Genomic DNA, 23,721 nt, shown 5'->3' with positions numbered 1-23,721 from the left:
AGAAAAAAAAGACAAGGGTAGATAAGTAAGAAGGCAAGGACGAATAACTAACTAGATGTGGTCATTTATCCCATGAGTAGTTTAAAATGGAATCATGGGGAGCGTTGATAGAAATTTTTATGTGATAATAAGGGCAAAATATCATCCCCTGTGAAAATACTTTTTTGCAGTTTAGGCTAGTTATAGCTCTGCTTTTCTTGCCAACTACGCCAGATGACAACGGCACGGCATACTCTGATTGCATTCTGATGCTTCTGGTTAATGGAATCGCTGCTCAAGCTTTGTTAGCAGCCACGTCTGTTCTGTCCAAAGTATATAAATGATTTAGTAAACAACATGCTAAGTAAATTGCTGTGGTATGATAGGCCAGTCCTGAATACAAGCCAGGTTGCAAATTGAATTGTAGCATTATCCATAGAGTTCAGATTTAAAGATGCAGAAAATGACACCTACATGCAATATTCTGCTACAAGCCAGCCAAGAGAAATAAGAGAAAACAAGGGCRTACAGATAGAATTAAATTGTCTTTTGAACTATATTAGTTCCTCTCAGAGGAACAGGCAAGGAAAAAGTGAACATTGCCTTCCCCACTCCCACATTTATTATGAGCAAGTGCAGAATTAAAATAAAATAAATGATTACTTGTAAAAGGACAGAATAAGTCTCCCATAAAATATGGAGTTCAGCCCTGTGAGGTGACAGGTAATTTTCTCTCCCCTGGGAAATGAGAGAGGAGGATGTTTGGTGCCTTTCAGAATAATATTCTTAGATTACAGATCAACTCTTAAGACCCAGAACCATCAGCCAGTTATGACAGAGAAAGAACATTTTATTAACTTTCATACCAAAARACATTAAATTTTATGGAAGGAGATACAGCAGATAAACAAGTGTGAATGATCACTGCATGAATAGGAGCCCTGATTCAGGCAAGAATTTGTTCCTCCCTTTATTTTCTCACCTCTCCTGGGATTGCTGTTTCACCTCAGTGCCATGTGGCTCCTCCTTTTCAATTTTTTCCCAACTTCCCTACAATTTCATAACTTTTATTGCTACTTCATTTTATAAATTTGCTGGCCTTGAATGTCTGGGATATCACCAATGTCCTACTCTTAGTGAACACAAAGCAGAATGAAGTAGCAAAACAGGGAGAGTCTGGGAAGAGAAAATGAAGCAGCAAGAAAGTCAAAATCATCCTACGGAGCTCACAGTGCCTCTGACTACAAGAGATACTAGATAACAAATGGATAAGAAAGAAATAACTGCACATCATTACTACAGAGACATCTGGTAACATTCATGCACAACAAACAGGTCTCCCAAGAGGGCATTAAGAAATTTATATCCAAAAATACAAATAAAGAATACATTTTTTTGGACAAATGGTTGAGGACCTTATCCTGCAAAGTAGTACATATAAGCAAATGAAAAGGGAACTCCCATATAGATGGCCTTGAAGGACAAAGACTATAAGAACTAGGAGTTCTAACAGATAAGTACAGTTTCCTCCAAGTGTTGACTATATCCATGGGCAGCCTTAGAGAAAAAGCACAATTTTCTTCTTTCTCAAACGAGATGGCTACAACAGCTCTGATCACCAGAAACAGTTCAGCCATCCATAACACAGATCATATCTATTGATTACTTCTAGAATATCAAGCTGCCAGAGTTTTCAGTGCATAACCTTCTAGACTACCTGTAATACAGCCAAGCAATTTTGAGATGATCATGACAGGTGACTGAGATATTACTATTACTGGTTAAGAAGCAGCAGCTTCCAACAAACTACAAAGCTCAGAAATGAGACAGGCGAAGCATGCACAGGCACCTTCAACTTTCAGTTAAATCCTGAAACCTAATGCATTATAGGTAAAAATGGTCTCTATGGGACACAGACCACAGTGGAGGGGGGTAATAATTTTTTCCCCGCTTTGCTTTTTTTTAAACACACATTTACTTGTCTAGATAATAGCCTCCACCTATACTGCTCGATCTAGAACTAGTTTCTAGTTTAAAGGCCATTAGCAGCACGTGATTTCTGTGCTGCAGCTTCGGGGCCCTACCCTGCACAATGACAGCACGGTGAGCACCTGGCAAGCTCCTGGTAGTGGCAGCCAGCAGAACGGAGCGGAGGGCACTCAGGAGCGGGCTCACACCCTTCTATGCTCACATTTCATTCTTTCAGCTCAGTACTTCAGGAGGCCTGTCAAGTCTCTCCCCTGCATCTCAGAAGGGTGATAGATTCCTCCTTGTCCTAATGAGCAACCTAAGGTTCAACTGCTGGAAAGGATCCTTTTTGAAACCACCTTGGGCTCCAAGGAAATGGGAATTGAAGACATAGCTCTAGAAGAAAAAGGGTGAGAGAATGACAAGTGCATCTTTCTGCTCCCTGGGTGGCTGGCTAAGAAGAGCTATAAACTAGAAGCAGCAGCAACTGCTATTAAAAAGGAAAAAAAATGAAGCCAAATACCATCAAACATGTATAAGAAGTCTTGAGGGCAACATCCCATTTTAGAAGGTCACTTTAAATTATCCCAAATGTAGTGAGTATAGTTCTGCTAGGGTTTCAGGAGAAGGCCACATCAGCAAAGTAAGTCATTTTTGTTGGGTGCTTGAGGGGCTATTTAAGTCAGGCTTAGCTGTGCTGACATTTTGAAAACTTTGGAACCATTTGCAAAGAATGCAGATCTATTTTAGTCATCTTTGTTTATTCTGTGCTGTTTGCACAAGGTCTCCCTCAGCCAGGATTCATGGCTATGCTGGATACTATTTCAAACTATGCCAGCCTGTAGTAAGATTCTAAAATGACCTGGACAAGAGAATCATGTGGAAATTTGGTTGACAAAAGAGCATTTGAACCATTTGTAATTAAATAGTTTAAGAATTTGCACCTTTTTCCTACAAAAATCCAAAGGCACCTTAAAATACAAGACAGATTAAAATAAAAAAAATAAGTGATTTGCTTTTATCACCCAGAGTTTTTGAGACATTCAAGCCTTCTGGTATAGCAGCATAATGAGACACGGGCCTTTGCTTTTCAGTTAGCTAGAGAAGAAAATAACACGAAGCTGTAATTCCCACAGAGGTGCGTATGGCCATCAGACCTCTACAGTTGGCAGTTCATCAACATGGATCCTTTGTACTAGAAAATCAGAAATGTTTTGGGTAAGTAACGCATTTCTCATATTTTTATAGGACTTAGTACGAGAGAATTTAAACATAGTTCCTGTAAAGCAAACAGTACCATATCTGAGCTTAAAAAGGAAACTTTTTCGTTATAAAAAGGTTAGGTTGTTTTAGCAGTACAAAATTACTGGCTCACTATGACATTTCTGGCCACTCATATACAGGTCTCAGGCTTCATGAAAGATGCTCTGCGACCATCTCACTGTCACTGTGCTTCCCCCCACAAAAATGTGTTTTCAGTCTAGTTTTCAGACTTGGACCAGCTCTTGGGCTAACGTACTCCATATATTAGCCATGCTTACTCAGAGAGCATGGAAGTCTGGATGAGTAACAGAGTGTGATCAAACTTATTTTACAAAAAAAATGAATTCAAGGGAAATACAAAAAATTAACATCAATCTTATCCAGATATTCACCATCCTTCGCCACAACTAAGATAGGAGTCATTTCCTCTGAATATTTCGGAGCATCCTTCACCATGACTCTCTCAAACAACTGGCCCCTTGTCTGAGAGAGCACCCCCCCCCCATTAAAGTACTTGATGTTGTTTGTTGTTCCTGATTCTTGAACTCTGACTCTTCTTGCCAAAATAAGCTTTGTAGATGCAGGAGACTGAACTGGAGATAAAGCCATACAAGCTAACAGATCTGTCATTGTCTTTTAACAACTCTTATGTATCTGCAGAGGACGGAAAATCTTGTAATATTTTTCTTTTATGCTTACTTCCTGCCATGAAAATTCCCAATTATCTGATCTATCCATAGAGTAAACAGTCAGCCCAACACACAATAGTCAAACTGTTACATGGCAACTCCAAATCATAACAGATGCTGCCATGGGTATTACATATTAGAAATTATATTTATGAAGTCACAACCAAAGACTTAAGGTTTCTGTTGTTTGCTAGGAATACTTGTAAGTCATAATATTTCCTTATTATTTGCAGTGACCAGGCTACAGAATTTTACAATGCTCAAAATCATCACATTTTGAGAGCAAGGCCAAACCTGAAAAATCCACTTCAGGAAAAATGAGAGAACATTTAGCAAAAGATAATTCAGTGCCACTGAAGCAGGTTTATATAAGTCACGGGAACTGTGGGTATGAACAGTATCTTTTACTTAACCTAATAAGTAGTAAAAAGAACTCTTGGGAAAAAAAACAAAAAACCCACCTTAGAGATACACAGTCCATTGTATAGAAAATCTTCATGTCATTATGAATTGAGAAAAACTAAACAAAAACCTGCTCAGTCAAACAAGATGAAAGACAGAAAAATAATCAAGCAACGTAGCTTAGTAAAAGTTAGGCTTTCTAAAAAAATAAACAGCTTATTTTATTTGCAGTTTTCTGTGGTGTTACTAATAGCAGAGAGAAAGAAGAGTTTAAATGACAATAACATCGCTTTTTCATTGTATATGCCTTAATTGTGACAACAAGATGAACTGAAGTTTGTATTTAAAGTAGGGATTTAAACTGTATGCTATATAAAATATATATATAATGTATCCATCCACAAATCATTGCACTCCGATYACCAAATAAATTTTCTAAGAATTTCAAAGTAAACAGACCAATTAATTTAGAAATTAAAAGTAACACTTTGGAAACTAAAATAAGAACTTCAAGTGCTAGAGTCAGACTTTTTGACCTCCTGATGACCTTGGCATAACAGGATAATTCAAATTTCCCAGACAGTTAACACTAATAGAAATCCTGTGTATTTGAATATGTATTTTTAATTCTACATGTAACAGTTATAACTGAATACCTTGTGCTCTCTCCATCAGCAGAAACCTTAATTCAATTTAAAAAAAAAATAGTCTGTAAAAAAAGTTTACTTAACCTGAATCCAAATTATTGAAGTCTTTACATCAATCATGTTATTTTTGCACAATGTCATTAATGGACTGTAAGAATCCTAAGAGCACATTTCTGTCCCTGGGTATCTTTTATAATTACATTTTTATTCTGCTAAATTTGATCTTAACTTTGAACTTCTGGGTTTACAACACTTGGTCTGGAGCCAATTACAAAAACTTTGTGATATACTTTGCTCCAAAATTGTGACAAGTTCTCCCAGCCATAATGTCATTCAAACGGGCTCTGGTGTATCTCACAAATACACCTATCTACGCTAACCAAAATCAAGAATTAAGTAGGCATATGGAACCACTCCGGGAACACAGCATGTTTGGATATATTTTTTTTCATGTTTGGATTTTTTTTCCCCCAGGCTGAAAAACTGCAAACTCTCTAGCTCCCTTGTTTCCCCACGGCTTCAGAGTCAAAGGCAGAAATAGACTTTCAGGATTCGGCTCTCAGAAATAACAGGCACCTGTCCTCCAAGGACAGATGTCGGTTCAGCAGCTTGGAAAACGAACGTCCAAGGGTTCCTTTTAAAATAGCAAAATTCCTGTTTGAGTGACAAAACAGCAGCTTAGAAAGAAAGCTCTTACTGAAGCATAAAAGTTACAGATGTAATGATGGAGATTTAGCAAGTATCCTGCTAAAATCACCTGACAGGTCATTTGAGGATGATAGTCTGGCTGCTGACTGAGATTTTTGAGACTTTCCCTTTCTAGATTCTGCTGAACTATCCCGGCTAGTGATTGCTCTTATAAATATTTAGCAGCATCTGTTTTGCCTTTTAGGATGGATGAAATCTGGCATTTGTCATTATTCCTCACAGTTTCAAGTGCTGATTCATATAATCTTTTTGGAAGCTGAACACTGAGCAATAAACTCCACTGCTTCAACAACACAGGAGCACTGTTAGACTGCTTCCTGTGGCTGCCCCACTGAGGGCTACGATTACGTGCACTGATTACGTGCTCTGTTTACACTCCCAAGGCAGGAACCCACATACCTCCAGATCATCCATTTGTGCCCACCTTACACTGCATGGGGCAGCCCAGGAACAAAACCTATCTCACAGATCTTTGTGGCACCGCTTGTGACTCTGGACACAACCCACCTGCAACATTCACACCCAGAAGCCTCCAGCCACAATACAGAGAACTCTCTGACTTGTGCCTTCTACCAAAAAAGGAAGAGGTGAGAAATGGAGAACGGGAGGTCAAATGTCTAGGCTTTACTGCTTCAGTCTTGCATCTGACAAGCCTCACAGGAAAGAGCAGCCAACACGCATCTTCCTTCCTCCCTTCCAACTTTCTGAAGCTTGGTCCTGGGGGTTTCTTCGCCACCACCTTAACCTGCGTCCAGAGGCCTCAAGGCCTCAAGTCCTGGTCCAGAACCAATACAGCTCAGCAACACTCATGCACCTGGCACAAGCCTCATGTTGAGGACAACGGAAAGAGCCTTCTAGGAAAGAATGGGTGTATGAGCATCCATATGAGGGCAGCAGGGAAGAAAGGGGAATTAAAGAGCTAAGCTACCACTCAAGAAGCAAGGCATGTTACTTCTCTTCACCAAGGGCCTAACAGCAGCCCCCCAGTACCTGCAAGGAGGTTACTGAGAAGACAGAGCCAGGCTCTTCACAGTGATAGGAGGTTAAAATACAATAAACTAAAACCATGGATGTTCCAACACATGGAAAAAATTCTTCACCACAAGGACAGTTGAATATGGAAGCAGGTTGCCCCAAGAGGCTGTGAAATTGTTATCCTTGAAGGTTTTCAGGACTCAACTGGAATAAAAGCCCTGAATAATCTGTTCAGAATTCAGCGTTGACCCCACTTTGAGCAGGAGGTTGGCCAAGATGACTTCCTGAAGTCCGTTCTACCCTGAATGATTCTGTGATACTACCAGCAAACAGGCACACATCCCATTCTGTCCACGCACCTCCATCCCCAAACCAAGCCTGCTGCCTGTTCACTAACAAAATACAGAAGCGAGCCAATCTCTAATGACTTGGGAGACTCAAAGGAGCACTGGCTGCCCCACGCTCAGGAGCTGCCAAAGGGAAATGAGCCCATAAAGCGCATGCAACCAGCTATACAGACCTGCTCTATTTGTCTGGTGTCATTGGGACTTTGGTGCAGCTGGCCGCCACACAGATTTGGACTGTCTGGCCACCCCAGTTCTGATGCCTAGCATAAGGGGGGCCGTGGTCTGTGAGATGATAAGCACTTGTCATTTCCTCTTGTCATTGTGAGGGATCATTTTGCCTCCAGCTGCAGCCAGTGATGTAGCCCGCTGACTAAGAGAACCCCATTTGGGGTTTTTTGGTACTGCCATGGTCCCCAGGGTGGCCTATGTGTTTTTGAGGAGGCGTGCTGTGTGTGCAGGCCCAGAGGTGCAGTGTGGGAACACGATGGCACAGGCTCTGCAGTGCTGCTTTAAGGTTGTGTGTTGTGAACTCCTCTTACTCCAAGCAGAGTAATTCTGGAAGATGGGGTCATCCAGGCTCTCTGAGAGTACACACAGGTATGGCATCTGCTTGAGCTTCAGGTTCTTCCCCTGGCACTCTGGGTGAGACAGTCTAATGATGCATGCCAAGACCAAGAGACTGTGGACACTCAGGATTCGGTTTTCAGGGTGAAGCACCACAATGTAAGTGCAGTCCACACACCTGCAGGAATAAGCTATATTTCTTGCAAAATGCTGTTTAAAACAAGTTTGTTCTTCCTTGGATATACGCAGGTAGAAGTTGTTTTATTTTAAGAGCAACCAAATGAGTTGATGCCTCTTTTTCAGGCATGCATTCTTTGGGAACTTACATATTAGCCTTACTTTTAGAATAGGCTGCAGGAGGATACATTTTCCTGAGACCCTTCCTGAAATACTGGTAAGACATCCCTTGAAGAATGGCCTGATCCTAGAGGACGCTCTTCACTCATACTGGCTCAAGTGGCTGATGTGCTCAATATCTTAAAGGGATATTACTTTAGGTTCTAAGAAAGAAAATGGGATAGAAATAAATTTATGAAAAATCAACAAGGGGAAGTATGCCAAATGAAGCTGATGTAAAATGTGATCTTAAAATAGTTTAAATAGCCAAATTACAGTTGCAACCAAATTTACCTAATTGCTAACAGTTCAAAATTGTTAGTGTTATTTTAAAATACATATATTTTACTTAGAAAAAATACCTAGCAGTTATGTAGCTTTTTCTTCAATAGGTATTAAAGTAAGTTCTACATGAAAGCAAAGAATCATTGATATTTTATAGGTCAGTCACAGAAATGTAAAATAAATTTTTGTTCCTCTAAGTTGCTCAACCAAATCAATGATGTAGCAAGAAACAGAACATATAACTTCTTATGTCAGGACTCAAAATCACTGTATTCTCAACTTCACTATTTTTTAAAGCTTAATTTTGAAAATTTAGACCTTGTTATCTTGCCATATGAATATGTGGAACTTTTGATATGTGCGGGATCACCTTGAACTCAATTGTTTATAGTATGGTTTCTTTGCTTTTACACAGACAAAAAAAAGGGTTACGGAGAAGCATTTCAATAAAAACACTGCCAATGCTGTAAAAAATGCAGCTCTGGGAAATAAACAGAAAGCTATCATTGTATTAACCAGTTAAAAGCTCATTAGAAAGTCAGATACACAGATTCTAACTATACATGCAACTGAATAAGCAGAATCAAAAGTTTTAGTTACTGTAAGTCTGAAACTGCTGCAGTAATGTTCAAAACAGCCCCCTTCCAACTATCCTCATGTTATCCTTACCAGATTGATCAGTCTTCTCATTGCATGTTCATGTGAGCAAATGCATTCACAAGGATCAAATCCACCTTCTGCCATGATTCTCTGGATAAACCCAAACCTGATCGTGAACACCTAAGAAAAATAAGAATAAAAGGAAAATGAGCTCTTCTGCAACTGACATTATTTTCCAGAGACTCACACATCAGATTTCGGTTCATTTAATGCCAGGGTGAAAAAGCAAAACAAAGCAGGGTAATCCTATTATTCCTTTGGCAGCATGAAGGAAGAAGTCTGGTATGTGCAGTTACATTTTGATGTTGCTGAAAACAGTGTCTCACACAGGCTTCCTTACAGAGCCAAATAATTTTTTGCAAGAATTTGTGTCCCCTGTCCCCCCCCAGGTTTTCACACATGTCTCTAGGAAAGACATCCTAACAAAAAAGAACTACAAGGATTAAATTGTGGTCTCTCATCTGCATAGTGGAACTCTTAAGTGTATGAATCCAATTTGAAAAGGCAGGGGAACTTGTGCTCCTAAATCCCTTACAAACCATTGACCTTCTCCCTCCGGATCAATGTACAGGAAAATAATTAAAAACCCTGTAAATTCTTTGCTACAGGAGGAAACTATCATCCTTACTGTATAATGAAAGCAAGCAGCAGGAGTGCAAAAATGGAGGTACTTGGAAACACTTTAAAAATGAAGTTATGCACACTAATTTTATATCAAAGAAGTAGGTCATTCAGTTAGCCATACAGAAAGTTCAAAGAAACTGTAATGGACACAGCAGGGAATCCATTCTGTGTTATTCACCTGCTAAAACCAGTTCCACGCCAGGCACGTCAGCGATATGACGCATGTATCTTTACTATCTACCAGCAGTTTTCTCAGTGACTTAATCGATGGTCAAAATGTGTAGCAGATTGCCAGAAATTTCTATCCCAGTGGCCAAATCAGGGATTTGTCCTCCCTAATGAGGACTCTTACAATGCATGAGATCAGCTCTGCAGAACAATACTTTCAAAATATTATTGTTAATTTGATATCAGTAAGGCTAAATTCTGATCGTGTTTGTGTTGCACGTGCTGCGGCCCTTGGTGGGATAACTGGCCGGCTTAATAAATGCAAGGGTATGGAGCAGATACAGCCTCTCCGCTTCCTAAAATGCGTCGTTTATGAAGGTGCCAGCCATTTGGTAAGGCCAGGCAGAGAATATGCCTATACTGATTCAACAAGTGTGCTGAATCAGCACATGTGCTCTGCAACCTTCGCCTATAAAAATATATGGCCTTGATAACACATAAACATTTGGATGTGTTAACCTCACTAGGCGAAAGAGTAATAACTCATCCTGCTATAAGATAACTTTATACAAGAGAATGCACCACCATAATAATTCTTCCTTCTTGGGGGAAGGAAAAGATGGAAAAGAGAAAAGGCATTTCAGAAGTCCTCCCTTCCTTTCCCCGTCAGTGCTTGCCATTCTTCTCTATTAGTCTCTACCATCGTGCAAAGGGCCAGATGGTGAAAGAAGCTGAGATATCTATATCTCCATTACCGAGCCTGAACTTCAGTGACTGTATCTGCTAGGGTTTCCACATTTTAAACAGGATACTGAAAACTGCAAAAGAGCAAAAATGTATGGGAGGGATGGAGAAAACACTTTGTGCCTAGACCCTAAGAAAGGTTAATCTAACAATTTATTGAGAAGACAACTGAGAGATGACTTGATTATGTAGTGAGCAAATACCTTTACATAGAAAAACCCCTGGGTATTGAAAAGTTCTTTAATGAAGAGGGGAAGATCCTAACAAGAACCAATGGTTGGAGGCTGTAATCAAACAAATTCGAAGAGGAACAAGGCACACATTTTTACCAGCAGGGTGACTGACGAGTGGAATGAACTGCCAAAGAAGAGGTGGATTTCCCAACTCTTCATGCATTCAGATGATGTGCTTCAACCAAATACAGGTTATTAGGTAAAGTACGGAAGCAACCAAGTATAGACGTAATGCTCTCCAATATACAGGGGATCAAAACAGATGATCTAATGATACCTTTTGACAGTTAATTATAAAGCTACTACACTAAAATTTGTGAARTTATCTCAGAATCATTGGAACTGCATGGCAAGAACAGAAGAAATTTTTTAACTACACACAGTCTCTGGATGACACATCACTTCAACCAAAATAGCCTTTCCAGAACTATTTTAGCATGAGTGACAGGTAAGCACTGATTTACTCTGGACATAATGCTGACATCCAAAACCAGGTATTTGAACCAGGAAAATCGCAAAGCAATATTTAATTTTCACTTGAAAGGATTTAGGAGTCAGCAACACACGATAATGACACAATAATTAATAGAGAGGGGTGTTAACCTCTATAGGACTAAGATAAATCAGAACATCAGATAAGAATCATCATCAGTGAAACCAGGATAGCATTCTTCATAGAGCATACAATGAAAAAGATTAGACAACAAATGGGGCAAATTAATCTCATATATAACATCATAAACAGAAGTGCTGTTGTGCTAGGAAGGAATTTACCCCAAGGCACCTGAATTGTACATGATGAATTACATTAATGAGCTAAAATAAAGCAGAACACATCACAAACTTAAATGCCACGCAAGCTTTCAACACAAGCTCCCTTACAAGCTTTCTCACCTTCACATGAATGCTTAAAGGAATCATCACTCATCTTTTTCTATTCCAAGCCTGTAACAAACTCTTTTGTTGAAAAAGGATCAAAGATGGACCATCTATTTTGGGAACAGCACTGTGTTTTTCCCTCAAAGAGAAGCTAAAATTGGGTTGTTTTTATACTTTTAAAAAACATATAAGTAATTCTCCATTATGTAATTACTTTTTGCTGGGAACTGAAAATTTTATGTGAGGCTGACCAGTTATAATGAAGAGAGAACCACCCCAAACTATATGATAATTTTCACTTGTAAGATGACACTGTCATATTTGTATGTCTTATCAAAAAATTTTTGGCTTAATCACTGTCTTATTTGTAATACACTTTGAATGCATAAAGTACTAAATATCAACTAAGCACTGTAATTAGAACTTTAGGTTATAAATGCTTCATGAAGCTGTGTAAGATTTGGTAATAAGTGACTAGCATTTTTAGTATGTAACCAAGCGGGATTCCTTGACGGCACTGTGTGCTTTTAGGCAGCCTGTTCATTTGAAAATGCTGTGGCAACGTTGCTGCGTGCTTCCTGCCTGCCTCCCGGTGCTCGCAATTGCCCCGTCTCCTGCCAGCTGCTGCCCCTTCTGCCCAGCTCCGGCCTCCTCGCTGCGAGCCGCACCAACTCTCCACCTTCCGCAAATGCAGCCCTTTCACATACAGTCTGTCACGGGGAAAGGGAGGATGCGCTCCCTTCTTTTCATCACGACATGGAAGGAAAAAAAAAAAAAGCTTACAGTTTTATATTATTTTCTGTATGTTTTCCTGTTTATCATTACCCTGGTTTTCTTTGAATTTATAGAATAACTGGTAAGACCACATCAGTTGGTAAGACCATGAAATCAAGTACTTGTCACGTGCATACATATCAAATACGTTGACTGAGAGACTTACTTTTACTCTGCTTAAAATTACTGTATTTGTTTTGGCCATATTATTGCTAATACAGTATTTAATTCACCGAGTTTACACGAATCCGGAAGGTATGTTTGCTAAATACGCCAAAGCTCTCACTGGTAACATCTGAGAAGGTATACATTATGTCCTCTAGACTAACCAAACAGAGAAAGTAAAACAAAGGAGAGAGTTTGCAAACACGTGGATAAATATGATGTACCATCAAAAGGTCAGTATGACTTTCCTCGAGTAAAGAAGCTCATAGAGACAATCATAAGCAATATTATTGAAATTAAAATACTGTAGTCAGAACCGAGACTACTGTTGTCCTGGAGCAAAGTGGAGGATGGTCTCTGATGATTTAAGACAGAAATAAAAGCCCACCATTACCTTCTGACTTCAGTATCTATTTGAAATTGTAGGTAATGAAGCCAGATTGAAAAATATTTCTAGGCTCTTATGATTTAAAGAAATAACATTCTCAGTTATCACAGTAATTATTGGAAATTGTTCTTCCTTTTATCACCTTCACAGTCCCAGCCCTAGAGCTATGTATTGTATTTTATACATCCTACTATCAAAAAAGCAATCTTTACGGATACAATGCAATTGTTCTTCTGTACCTGGAGACTCTTCTTTATTTTAAATTACTGCAATGACTATACATTCTTTCCTAATTTGGCAACACCTCTCCTGAGTAAATAGCATGCAGCTGGTGAGCTCTGGGAGACAGAAGTTATACTCTGCTTCTCTCCACCCTAATCACTGCAAAACTGAATTCCTTTCCAGCATGAAGGCAAAAAAGTTTTGTCAATCTTTCATGTGCTGGAAGCTCTCTAATGTGACTTTAATACCGTGTTGATTAACAAGATTGTCAAAGTACATGTATTGGTGAACTGTTCTCCCGGGTAAAAAGGAGTGGTTAAAAATATTTATAATTTTAATATTCAACACTTACTGTATATGATACACAAATCAGAGTCACCACAGATTTATCATGAATCAAATGTAGTATCTTCAGCATTAAAACTCTAAGCCTATTAACTCTCATCTTTCTTGGATCCAGACACTTTTAAAAGGCAGAATGTCACACACACATCAAACATACAATGACTGAAGATTTCCTCTGCTAAGAACTATTCTTGCTGTGTTGCCATTTCCTTGCAGATTGAAGATTCGAAGTCCTTTGGGGCAAAATACCTCACAATACAACAGACAAGTAACAGAATCTTTCCATATTACTTAAAAGAGAAGCTAAATGTCCCCTATTTGACTCCACACTCTTGTTTTTCAGGCAATTGCAACATTTCAAAGCACAACTGTCAAACAGCTCTAACAAACAGTAAGGTTAATTTTGCTTCCAAACTCAGTTTTAGAGAAGTACAGCAGAACAAATTAAAAGATGTATAAAATTTTAGAAGGAAAGCAAATAACTTGTTATGGCTCTGCAGGCATTCTGAAAACTGATGAAGGGCTAAAATAGCAAAAGTCACACATGAAGCACAAACAATTTACAGCCCCAAAGACAAAAAGTTCATTTCGGTCCTACTGTCACAGGCAGAAACCCTCTTATCCTATACTTTTCCACGATCACCTAAAGGATCCATGTTTCCATAAAAAGTTTATTCTCTTCTTGCCTCCTCACCTGCATTTAAGCAGACTTTGTATCCTTACAGCACCTTACCCCTCCTGCGATTATTTGCTTTACAGCACTCCCCAAATTTGATTCTTCTGTATAATTTCACCCATCTCCAAATGACTTCCAAGTATGCTCTTCTAGCATCTAAAAAATCCTGTGCATTAACCATACTCAGTGTAACACCTGTTCTGCCCCAGAGAAACCACCAGACATAGCGACGAGTGTGACCATAGCGCCCATCAAACTACAGGGTGGAAACTGGGCTTCAGTTAAAGCCAGAAGGGACTGTTGTGATCGCTCTCTCATAAAGCTCCCCCTCACTACTTTTTCTGGGACCTCTTTCCTCTTCTGGCCACTCTGTCCTTCTGGCTACCATTAGCACTCCAGGGGCAACCAGCACCTCAGTTGACTCATTACCGGCCACTTCAAAATGCAACAGTTCACCCTCTGGTACAAGTGGTTGCTTCAAAACCTGTTTCTAATCCTGCCTCTTTGATGGACTAGACTTACTCAACCACTCTCAGTTACCCAAAGTCCAACTCAACATCAATTAGGTATACACTAAACATATAAAGGAATCTTTATCAGGGCAATGATGTAATACCACTTACTGGTGACCAACTAAAAAAAAAAGAATCTAAACATTTGAACCCGGTGAATCCATCTAAACCTATTCTGTATATTTGTTGTGTAATTCCATCTTCTCTAATATTTCTACTTCAGGCACATCCACCTTCCCACAGAATCCTATTTGTTTTGTTAGTCATTCTGTTGAACTACCTACATCCAACTCACTAGTCTATTATTTAACTGCTTATTATTTCAGCTGTGCCACTGAACTCTGTGAGTAAGATGGGCTATGGAATTTTATCCATTGATTTTTGCATCAAATTTATCTTCAGATTGGGTTACAGCATAGAATGGAAAAATAATATATGTGGATTTCAGGTTTTTCTCTTAAATAATCAAACCAGAGGTACGTGCAGACAGGACTGGCTGATTTCCCCTACAAAGTGTTGTATTTCTTCTGAAATTTCTAGCTTTACAGTTACTTCCACCAGAAATGTAGCACATTTCCTGTCACCAGAGTAAGGTAAAGGGAGGATCGAGTCAGAAATTATAAGAGAGCCATTAAAAAAAAGGTAAAGAAGGGATATTTATACACAGGATGAGACTAAAGGAATGTGTAAGAAAACAAAAGAGTTTTTAGTTGAAAAGGGAAGAGAATTCACAAAAAGATCTACAGAAGTAAGGCAGAAAATAAAGAGAAAAATAAGCAAGTGCTTTAAAACAAATAAATTTAAGTTAATAGATGCATATTCCTAAGGCAGTAGGAAAGTCTTTAAAACTGCATTGTGATAATAAATCAAAATTAATCCAGAAGCTAAGAGTCTGGTCAAATCGTGGCATAATTATCCAGTGCAGATGGTCTGTACCTTTTCATGTAAGAGCTGCTAAATTGTTGGGGTTATAGAACTGGCTGAAATAAGCTTGAAAATCTTAAGAATTCTTCTACAAAGCAACTACCTCAGTTCAAACAAGGCTAAAAATAGGATCTGTAAAAAAAAGAAGAATCTTATATACAAATTGATACTAATTAAAACATTCCAGTGATCTGTTTTCCTCTATTATTGTAATTTAAATGGTTCAAGTAAATATTATCTTGCAGAACTTAAGTCTGAAACACTGCAACATTATATTCGTCTTTTTTATAATGGTAATTTTTAATCCCTTTCATTAACAATGCAACAAAAGCTCTGTCCCATCCTCTTTTCCACACTTACAGCTCAATGCTACTTCTACTGAAACAAATACTAGTACTCCCACTGATTTCAGTGGACCAGGATGTAGTACCCTGGAAGGTCACAGATCTCTAGAGGACTATTCACGAYCCTTTCTACCAGGCCTACTCCTGGGCATTAAGTCAAGTTTTCAGTACAAAGGAAACCAACTGGCTGACTGGGCTACAAAAGCAGAACAGCAGGATGTAAATGTGGGTCCTGCCAGGAGTGCTGCCACAGAGAAGTGTGCCTCCAATTACAGATTTCTCCAACTAGTTGTTCCAGTTCAGATCATCCATTTAGCTTTTCTAGTGACAAGTGCTGCAATGATTTTGATGGCTGATATAAAGCCCAAAGACGATTCCTAGATATAGCAATGCTTTCAGAGTATAAAGCAATTCTCTTTCCTTGTAAGTCGGGGGGGGGGGGGAGGAGAAGCTAATTTTGTACTTGAAAGCAGAAGTGTCTCTCCCTGGACCTCTTGCCATAGCCTGATGAGTCGGCAAGTTTATTTTTGCACTGCAACTTTTTTCAGGATAATTAAGAAGATCTGAGATTAACTTTCCAATTCAAGTTAAATTAAGCCAGTTCCTTTCCTCATGGAAAAGTCAGTGCTTACCCATACATAACACCTGGTGCTGTTCTTGTTGGTTTCAGCAGGGACATCACGACCAGAAGGAGCTCCATGAGAGGACTGTTTACCCAACCAAATCCTGCTTGAGGCATACTAATGGGTCACTTTGCTACTGTCTCAGAAATCACTTCATATGTAAATAAATTATGAATAAATTTTCCCATGTCATCCATCTGGTGCTTCTCACAAATGCTAATTTACAATAAAACGACTCCTTAAAAATAGGAGCAAAACCAAAGAAACACTGATCCAGCCACTGAAGGATACCACAGAGATGTGCCCAAACTAGGGAAGGTGCTTTTGAGCAAGGACAGGCTCAGAATTGGGAAGTAAGTGCTAAGCAACTTCACTGATATTTTTCTAATGGCCTCACAAGATTGCTGTAGTACATCTCTTGTCCCCACAGTGCAAGTTCAGTACTGTGTCACCACCTCAACATTGTGAGCAGTTAAGGTTGCTGTCATTTTTACCCGTTTGAAGCCATCTGGACCTGCTCTGAGTAGGTTAAAAAAAAATTCTTTTGGCAACTCCCCGTCAACAGTGCTAACGTCTAGAGCGATGAAGCAAGAGYCACAGCATGTGACCTTAAGGCCTGTAATAGAGACAAAGCCCTTTCACAGCCAAACACCACAACTCTCTCACTGAAGCATGTACAAAATTCACACTTATTTTAAGGGTGGCAGGATCTAGTACGAGCCTGGTAGCAACACCACTATGTGCTATCTGGCAGGTAGTGAACATGACACAACGCTAACCAAGGCTGCAAGTATGCTGAGGTGCGCTTTTTTTAAGGGCAGAACAGTGTATTAGAGAAATACTGAAGATGATACAAATGCTTCTTTTGGTTTGTCAGTGTCAAGTCTAACTCTTAGGGGACAAGAATCACACATTAAACCCCCCATTGTTCCAGTTACAGCTAGCTGGCCTTGGCATGGGCAGCCCCCAATACATGAGAGAGAGATTTCAGACTTTAAGGTTATTAAGCTGCTGTCAGTGATCAAAATTGAATTCCCAAAGGAAGCCACATAAGACCCACCAAGATTTAAAAAGCTATTTACTTATTCCCACGCAGGTGGTTTAATATTTCTTCTGGACAAAACACTCGAGAAGGAGCTAATTTTCTACATCCAGGCATAGACCAAAAAAGCACTCCCGCTATTTTAGAAATAATTTACTAATATTTGATACAGAATACTATTGCCAAATTCCAACTGTCAGCATTTGGTCACCTTTTTGTTAAAATGATGACATTTTTCTGAAAGAAATCTCTTGGAATATGAAAGCTAATTAAGAGAATATGTCAACTGAAGAGAACATTGTCCAAGAATAATACTCTCTTTCTGCTAAGTAAACGCTTCAGCTTTGCTTTAACATTTATTTCTAATGTGGAAGACTGTGATACGGTCTAGGACAACAACATTATTTCTATTATACTGAATGACTAATGGATATTTAATCACTTTGCCTGACAGATGTTAATGCAAAAGAGTGAGCTGTCCACTGCAAAATTACTAACCTATTGCATCCCAACCAGTTAACAGAGCAAACCAGGAGTCGTCTCCTGTGGTCTTCAGTAAGGCAACAACTCCCATAACTTTTTCTGCTTGAGTGGTAACTAGAAGAGCCAGCTCCCAAGCAAATTTGCCTGCTCTCCAGCTTTTGGTTAGTTTCTCCAGCACTACAGTCTGCCCACTGCTTCTGCTCACGTTCCTCTTCCCATTCCCCAGCAACAACTGCCGGCCTCCTAAATTCAGTGCCCCTGCAGCTGCATGACTGATGCACTATTGTTGGAAGTGAGGCGTATTGAATCTGAAACCCTGCTGAAAGCACTTCTGCACCAGCACTGAGAGCACACCCCCATGCTGTGCCCTGTCAACTAGCGCTAAAGGCTTGCGTTGCAAAGGGTAGGCAGCCCTGCTCCTAAACAAGTGGCTACAGATTAAAGAGGAGCTGATGCTCCGGGGAGCAAACTTTGCCAGGGAAGCAAGAATGAGAGTACTCCCTGGGAACGAGGAATGGCAGGGGTGAGTACCTCCCAGGAGCCTCCCTGCGTCTGAACAAAAGGGAACCTGACTTTGCTGCCCGTTACCCAGCCCAAGAAATATTTTGTATTTAACTTTCAGGCTTCATAATACAAAAGGAGGTTTTTTTTACCTTAACAGACTAAATATCGAAAAATGATATGTTCCTATAAAACTATGTAACCTAGTCATAAAAAAACCTCTGTTCTGGTTCCAAGATGTATGAATCAAGATTATGATTAGTATGTTCAAATGTACCAAAGTAACTGGAGAGTTCAAAGTTGATCCAAATCTAAAACAAATTTAGTGAGGTTCAGGACTCGAACTCATGAGCAAATCATTGTGGTGTAACAAAGCTACTGTACAACAGCTGGGACGTGGCAACTGCCCCCCCCCCCCACACTTAACCTATGGGAATTGCAAGTTAACGTGACTTTGTTTAGTCCAGAACAGAAAAAAGTGAAGCTGAGACACTTTATTTCACAACTACCATGAGCTAACAGTGAGCACCCAGACAGTCACTGGGGGTCAGATGACCTGTAATAACTTATTATTTTGAAGTAACTGTTTCTGAGGCTAAATCATTAAGTTTCTAAGAAATTTTTAGACATTTCATCTCCTTGCAAAAGTAAGTTAACATAAAAAATTCTCTTATTCATTTCTTTACTAAGTGTACAGTTTTAAAACAAAACAAAAAAAMCCCAAAGTTTTTCCACAGTCTTGAGCCAGCAAATATAGCTTTAGTGCCCTAAACCATAAGCGATGAAGTTTTTTTAGAGACTTGTTTATTAAAAGAACAATTATTTACATTACAAAATACCAAACTAAATCCTTGAAAGTGTAAAAAACCACACTATTCCTTACTGTTACTCCAATCATATACAAACACAAAGTTATACTGAAATTCTTTGGAATATTTTCATTATTTTTTTTTCTCCAGGGATGACATATGTTTCTAATAACTTGCCACTGAGCAAACAGATTTAGCAGAGTAGCAGCATGCTGAGAAAGATAGCAGGATTTTCAATTTTCAGATGAAAGCAGCTCTATTCCCTGGCAGCCCTACTCCTAACCCTTTAGGCCAGATCAAACTTTATCTGAAGCCAGCGGATGCCTGTCTTTGACCTCAGTGGAAGCTGAATCGGGTTTTTAGCATACCTGCAAAAAACAATTTGAGCTTATCAATTAGAATATTTTTAATCAGTACTTATACCAGAGGGAACCTGTAGCAATTAACAGGATTTCTCAACTTGGTTATTTACATATGCTTAGGCAAAAGACGACCCAGTTTTTACCAGAGAAGAGCATCCAGCTATTCAGCAGACTCGCAGACTAGTTTAGTTCATCAAAAGGAAAGTACTAATGCAAATTATAGGTACTGATACAAGTCTCCGCTGCACCTACTAGAAAAAGATTTTTCAATCTATTACATCAATTTGCATAAGAGAAATCCACGGTAATATTTCATCAGACAAGTGTTAGTTGCTTTGAAACACATATCTCACCTTCGGCTCCACAGTTTTCTTGTGGGAAAGTACAAGATTTTTTAAATCTTTAAACACATTTTTTCTACTTACACCCTGAAACTGAAGCATACAGCAATCTCTGTGGCTCAAGAAAAGTCTTTTTTGTACAGTCTATGCATAAGAATATTCTTGTATTTCCTGGAACTCTATCATAAAAGCTCAATCCAGTATTTTTAAATAGGGATGCTTAATGATAGCTGCTAGCAGTCTCATCTGGATATGAAAAGTGACAAGCCACCAATGATACCGTAAGCACTTGCACAGGAATTTTTGCTAAAGTAGGGCTACTCACACCAGGAAGGTTTGTTTCACATTTGATTTAGTCCAACTATTTAAAGAAGTAACTCCCAACTTTTCATCACATTTCCATGTAACTTCATTTGGACAGTTCTTTTTTTTCTCCTAAACTGACTTCATATATGAAAACTGACATAAAATATTTTATCAAGTTCTCTAAAAATACTGCCTTGCTAAAAATAAAGCTTTTATCATTAACGAATAGGAAACATATAAACAGACACATGGATTAAACAAAAAATACCATGGCTCTGTTACTAGCATTTGACAAAGATCTGACAAATAAAGAGTTGCAACTGCTTAATGGTTGGCACTACATTTCTGTACAGCTTTTCTATTCTTTTTGATAAAAATCTTTTCTTTCCTAGGAGACCTCAATGCTTTGGGTCTGACATTTGTCTAGCAGTTTTATAAAGTAGGAATGAAACTATATTTAGCTCCAGAAAGCAATGTTTTTTAACGCATGCAAAGCTGTAGCAGAATCAGAACAGGGAACTAATCTCAATAAGGAAAACTTTTATCAAGCATAACTCTATCTGTTCCCACCAAATGGGATTGATTTGTCCCACTATCTCTAAAAATACCAGCTAGACACTTAAAGCCTCTGAAGCATATTGGTTCAATTAACAGCCATGCAAATGTACAACAACCCAATCATGCCAGAGGTTGCTCTCTGAGCATCTTCAAATCTTTCATGAAAAGCAACATCATCCATCACTAGGGACCTTTTCCCTGCCCCAGCCAACACCATGGAATAGGTGACAGGGTGGAAAGAGGAGAATTGAACCCCACTTCTCCACTGTACCACTACTGAAGTCCAGCAGAAATAAGACTAATACACACTGATGCTTTTCCTATCCCTGAGTGTATTCCTTTACGTAAAGAGGAGCCTTTCTTCAAAAAACCTTCCTTGGCAAGCTGGCTATTGGAGAGTCACAATGTTATAAGCTGAAGGAACTATTTTGGCAAAACCAATGCTTTTTCTTTTCCTTTTACGTGAACAAGAAATGCAAGACTTGGCTCTGTGGTCTAACCTTACAACGTTTACTTAGCTTCTGTTGTACTCAGAGACGATTGGGAGCTTTTGGATCTTCCAAAAAGTACTCAACCTCTTGGAGAATCAGGTGCCTTATTAACAACTAGATAGGTCTTTACACATTAATAAATTTAACCTGCAACCTAGGAAGTTAAAACATAAAGCATGCTTAAAAGCAAGTTTAATAACAGGCAACCTGACTATGCAAAGCAGGTGCATGGGCTCTCTAATTTGCTTCCCCAAGCAGAATATGGGCAGATGATACCAACTTTTCTATGCATAAATGCATCTGCCAAAATATATTTCTGTATTTGTTGTGACAACTAACTGGATAAATGGTCAAAACATACAGAGAAAGAATCTGATATTTGGTATTGTCAGGGCACTATACACCTATGCCATTCATATGCAGTTATAAGAAGAGAAAGAGGGTCTTGCTACTTTTAATATGCTTGTTCAAATCCCTATAAAGACTCTTGATGTTGTATATATTTAGGCACAATTCTGCTACAATGAACTTCACTAAAGACAAAACTTGGCCTTTAAGAAAGTATGTCAAGTACCTAAAATATCTAGGAGGGAAAATTCTGAAACATGAACACAGACTCTGTTTTATTGCATATCTGTTACGCAAATAACATTCACACATCACTAATTCTGAAGTCTAAATATATGAAAGTAGGAAATGAGAAATTAATAACAAAACAAGAAGTCAGTTAGAAACTAACTTTCTCTAAAAACGAGATACCAATGTTTTGAGTGCAGACACACTGATAGTTACAAATGATTAAATCCTTAATACATTTTTTAATTACTTTTATATGACTACTTCTTTAACAATAAGTGCATTTTGTTATTTTTGCTTTAAAAATCAGGGAAGAACATGGTGTGCAGAGCATAGGCCATGTAAGTGGGCCATGCACATTTCTCCCACGCGCAATCCAGCTAGAAGTACTGAACGGCTTTTACTACAACCTCAATTCTGAAATAGCCCATTCTGGTCCTGAATGGTCAGCGACTTTATGTCAGGGACATAAAAGAGAAATGCACGAGACAAAACTTTGTGGATCAATAATAAATCCAGTATGACTTTGCACTGGTTTTGTGCAAAACTTTGTTTATACAAAAGGCTCTTAAACCACTTGACATACAGGACTCTACACCACTCTGGAGTTAGGCAAGAACTGTAAATCTCATATTTTACAAAAAGGGGCAACACAACCAAAGAGCTTAGACTCAGCCATGTCAGTGGAAGGAATGGGCACACACAACTTCACTGACTGATGTACTGCTAACCATCAGAATGGTTATTTAATCAATTTTGTCACTTTTATTTCGTCAATTGCTTCCACCATTTCAAGCCACACTGTCAGTGACAGGGTCAATTTTTAAACCAATAATCAACAACAATAGCTTGATTTCTTACACCTGGACAGGTCATAAGAATATAAAGAACTAGATGGGATTACGAAGGATATATTCTCTGTCACTATAAATAGTTAAAAATCCGGTTTTTATTTCTTTCTTATTTTGCATTTTTTGAGCTGATGTCTGCTTTTGGAAAGTAACCAAAACGAGTAAAGGTCAAGAGCAGTCTGAAGAGTTAAGCACACAAAGAGCTCTGAGAAGTAACCGACTAATGCTCACTGCAGACATGTACCTTCCCCAGCAGGCACACTCATAAAATTAACATAATAAGCTCTTTTTTAAAAAAAAGTTAGACATTCTCACCTCAAAAAACTGGAGATGAGTTTGGAAAACTTGTAGAAAAGCTTAGACAAGGATGTTCAGCCAGTACATGATACAAGCAGTCCCTATACCCACAAATCGGTAACCTGAAACACAATCACTGGAGACTGGCTGGAAAAACAGGGATTTTCTGGAAAAAGAGTTTTTAGTGTAGGTCACGCGCTGCATTCACACAAGAGCAGTGGTCAGTTGAGGCCTCACAAGGGTCATGGAAGCCGGTGGCCGAGCTGTGGGCTGCAGGTCTCGGGAGCCCGACCGGGTAACACCAGGGAGGGATAACCGTGCGGGATCCCCTGCGCTCCCAAGGCCACGCCACCCCTGCCCCAGCGTGATCTGCTACAAACTACAGATCCTGGCGCACACGCAGGAAGCGTTCCTGGCAGGAATCCTATCTTCAGTAACCTAACGGGCACGTGACACTGTTCCTTCTCCGAGACTGTGTTTTACAAGACATTGCCTGATTTCTCCCCCTTTGGCTGGGCACGCTTTTTCAAAAAGCAGCGCAGCCCGGGGGCATATACACCGCTGTCAGTATGTCACCCCTAGCCTCTTTAAAGAGAGAAAAACAAGACCCCGTGGCTCAAAGTATCGCACACAGCTCCTTTAAAAAAAAAAAAAAAAAAA

The 23,721-nt window shown here is 39.1% G+C and overlaps 1 protein-coding gene across 3 annotated transcripts in view; it reads right to left on the bottom strand.

The window, feature by feature from the left end:
* The window catches only part of SMIM14 (small integral membrane protein 14), a 57,289-nt gene that overhangs the window by 19,784 nt on the left and 13,784 nt on the right, over positions 1-23,721 (bottom strand). For 2 of the 3 annotated variants that reach the window (XM_026085326.1, XM_026085325.1), the window contains one exon: positions 8,833-8,943. In XM_026085326.1, coding sequence (XP_025941111.1) covers positions 8,833-8,907 — 75 coding nt within the window. In that variant the 5' untranslated portion in view covers positions 8,908-8,943. Of the gene's footprint in view, positions 1-8,832; positions 8,944-23,079; positions 23,131-23,721 lie in introns of those variants that run through there. The other variant, XM_026085327.1, reaches the window with a different exon arrangement.

The sequence above is a fragment of the Apteryx rowi genome, unplaced genomic scaffold, assembly GCF_003343035.1.
Source record: "Apteryx rowi isolate R43461 unplaced genomic scaffold, aptRow1 scaffold_664, whole genome shotgun sequence".
NCBI classification, from domain to species: Eukaryota; Metazoa; Chordata; class Aves; order Apterygiformes; family Apterygidae; genus Apteryx; species Apteryx rowi.
Note: the sequence above shows the minus strand (reverse complement) of the source record. Positions and strands in the feature narration are given on the sequence as shown.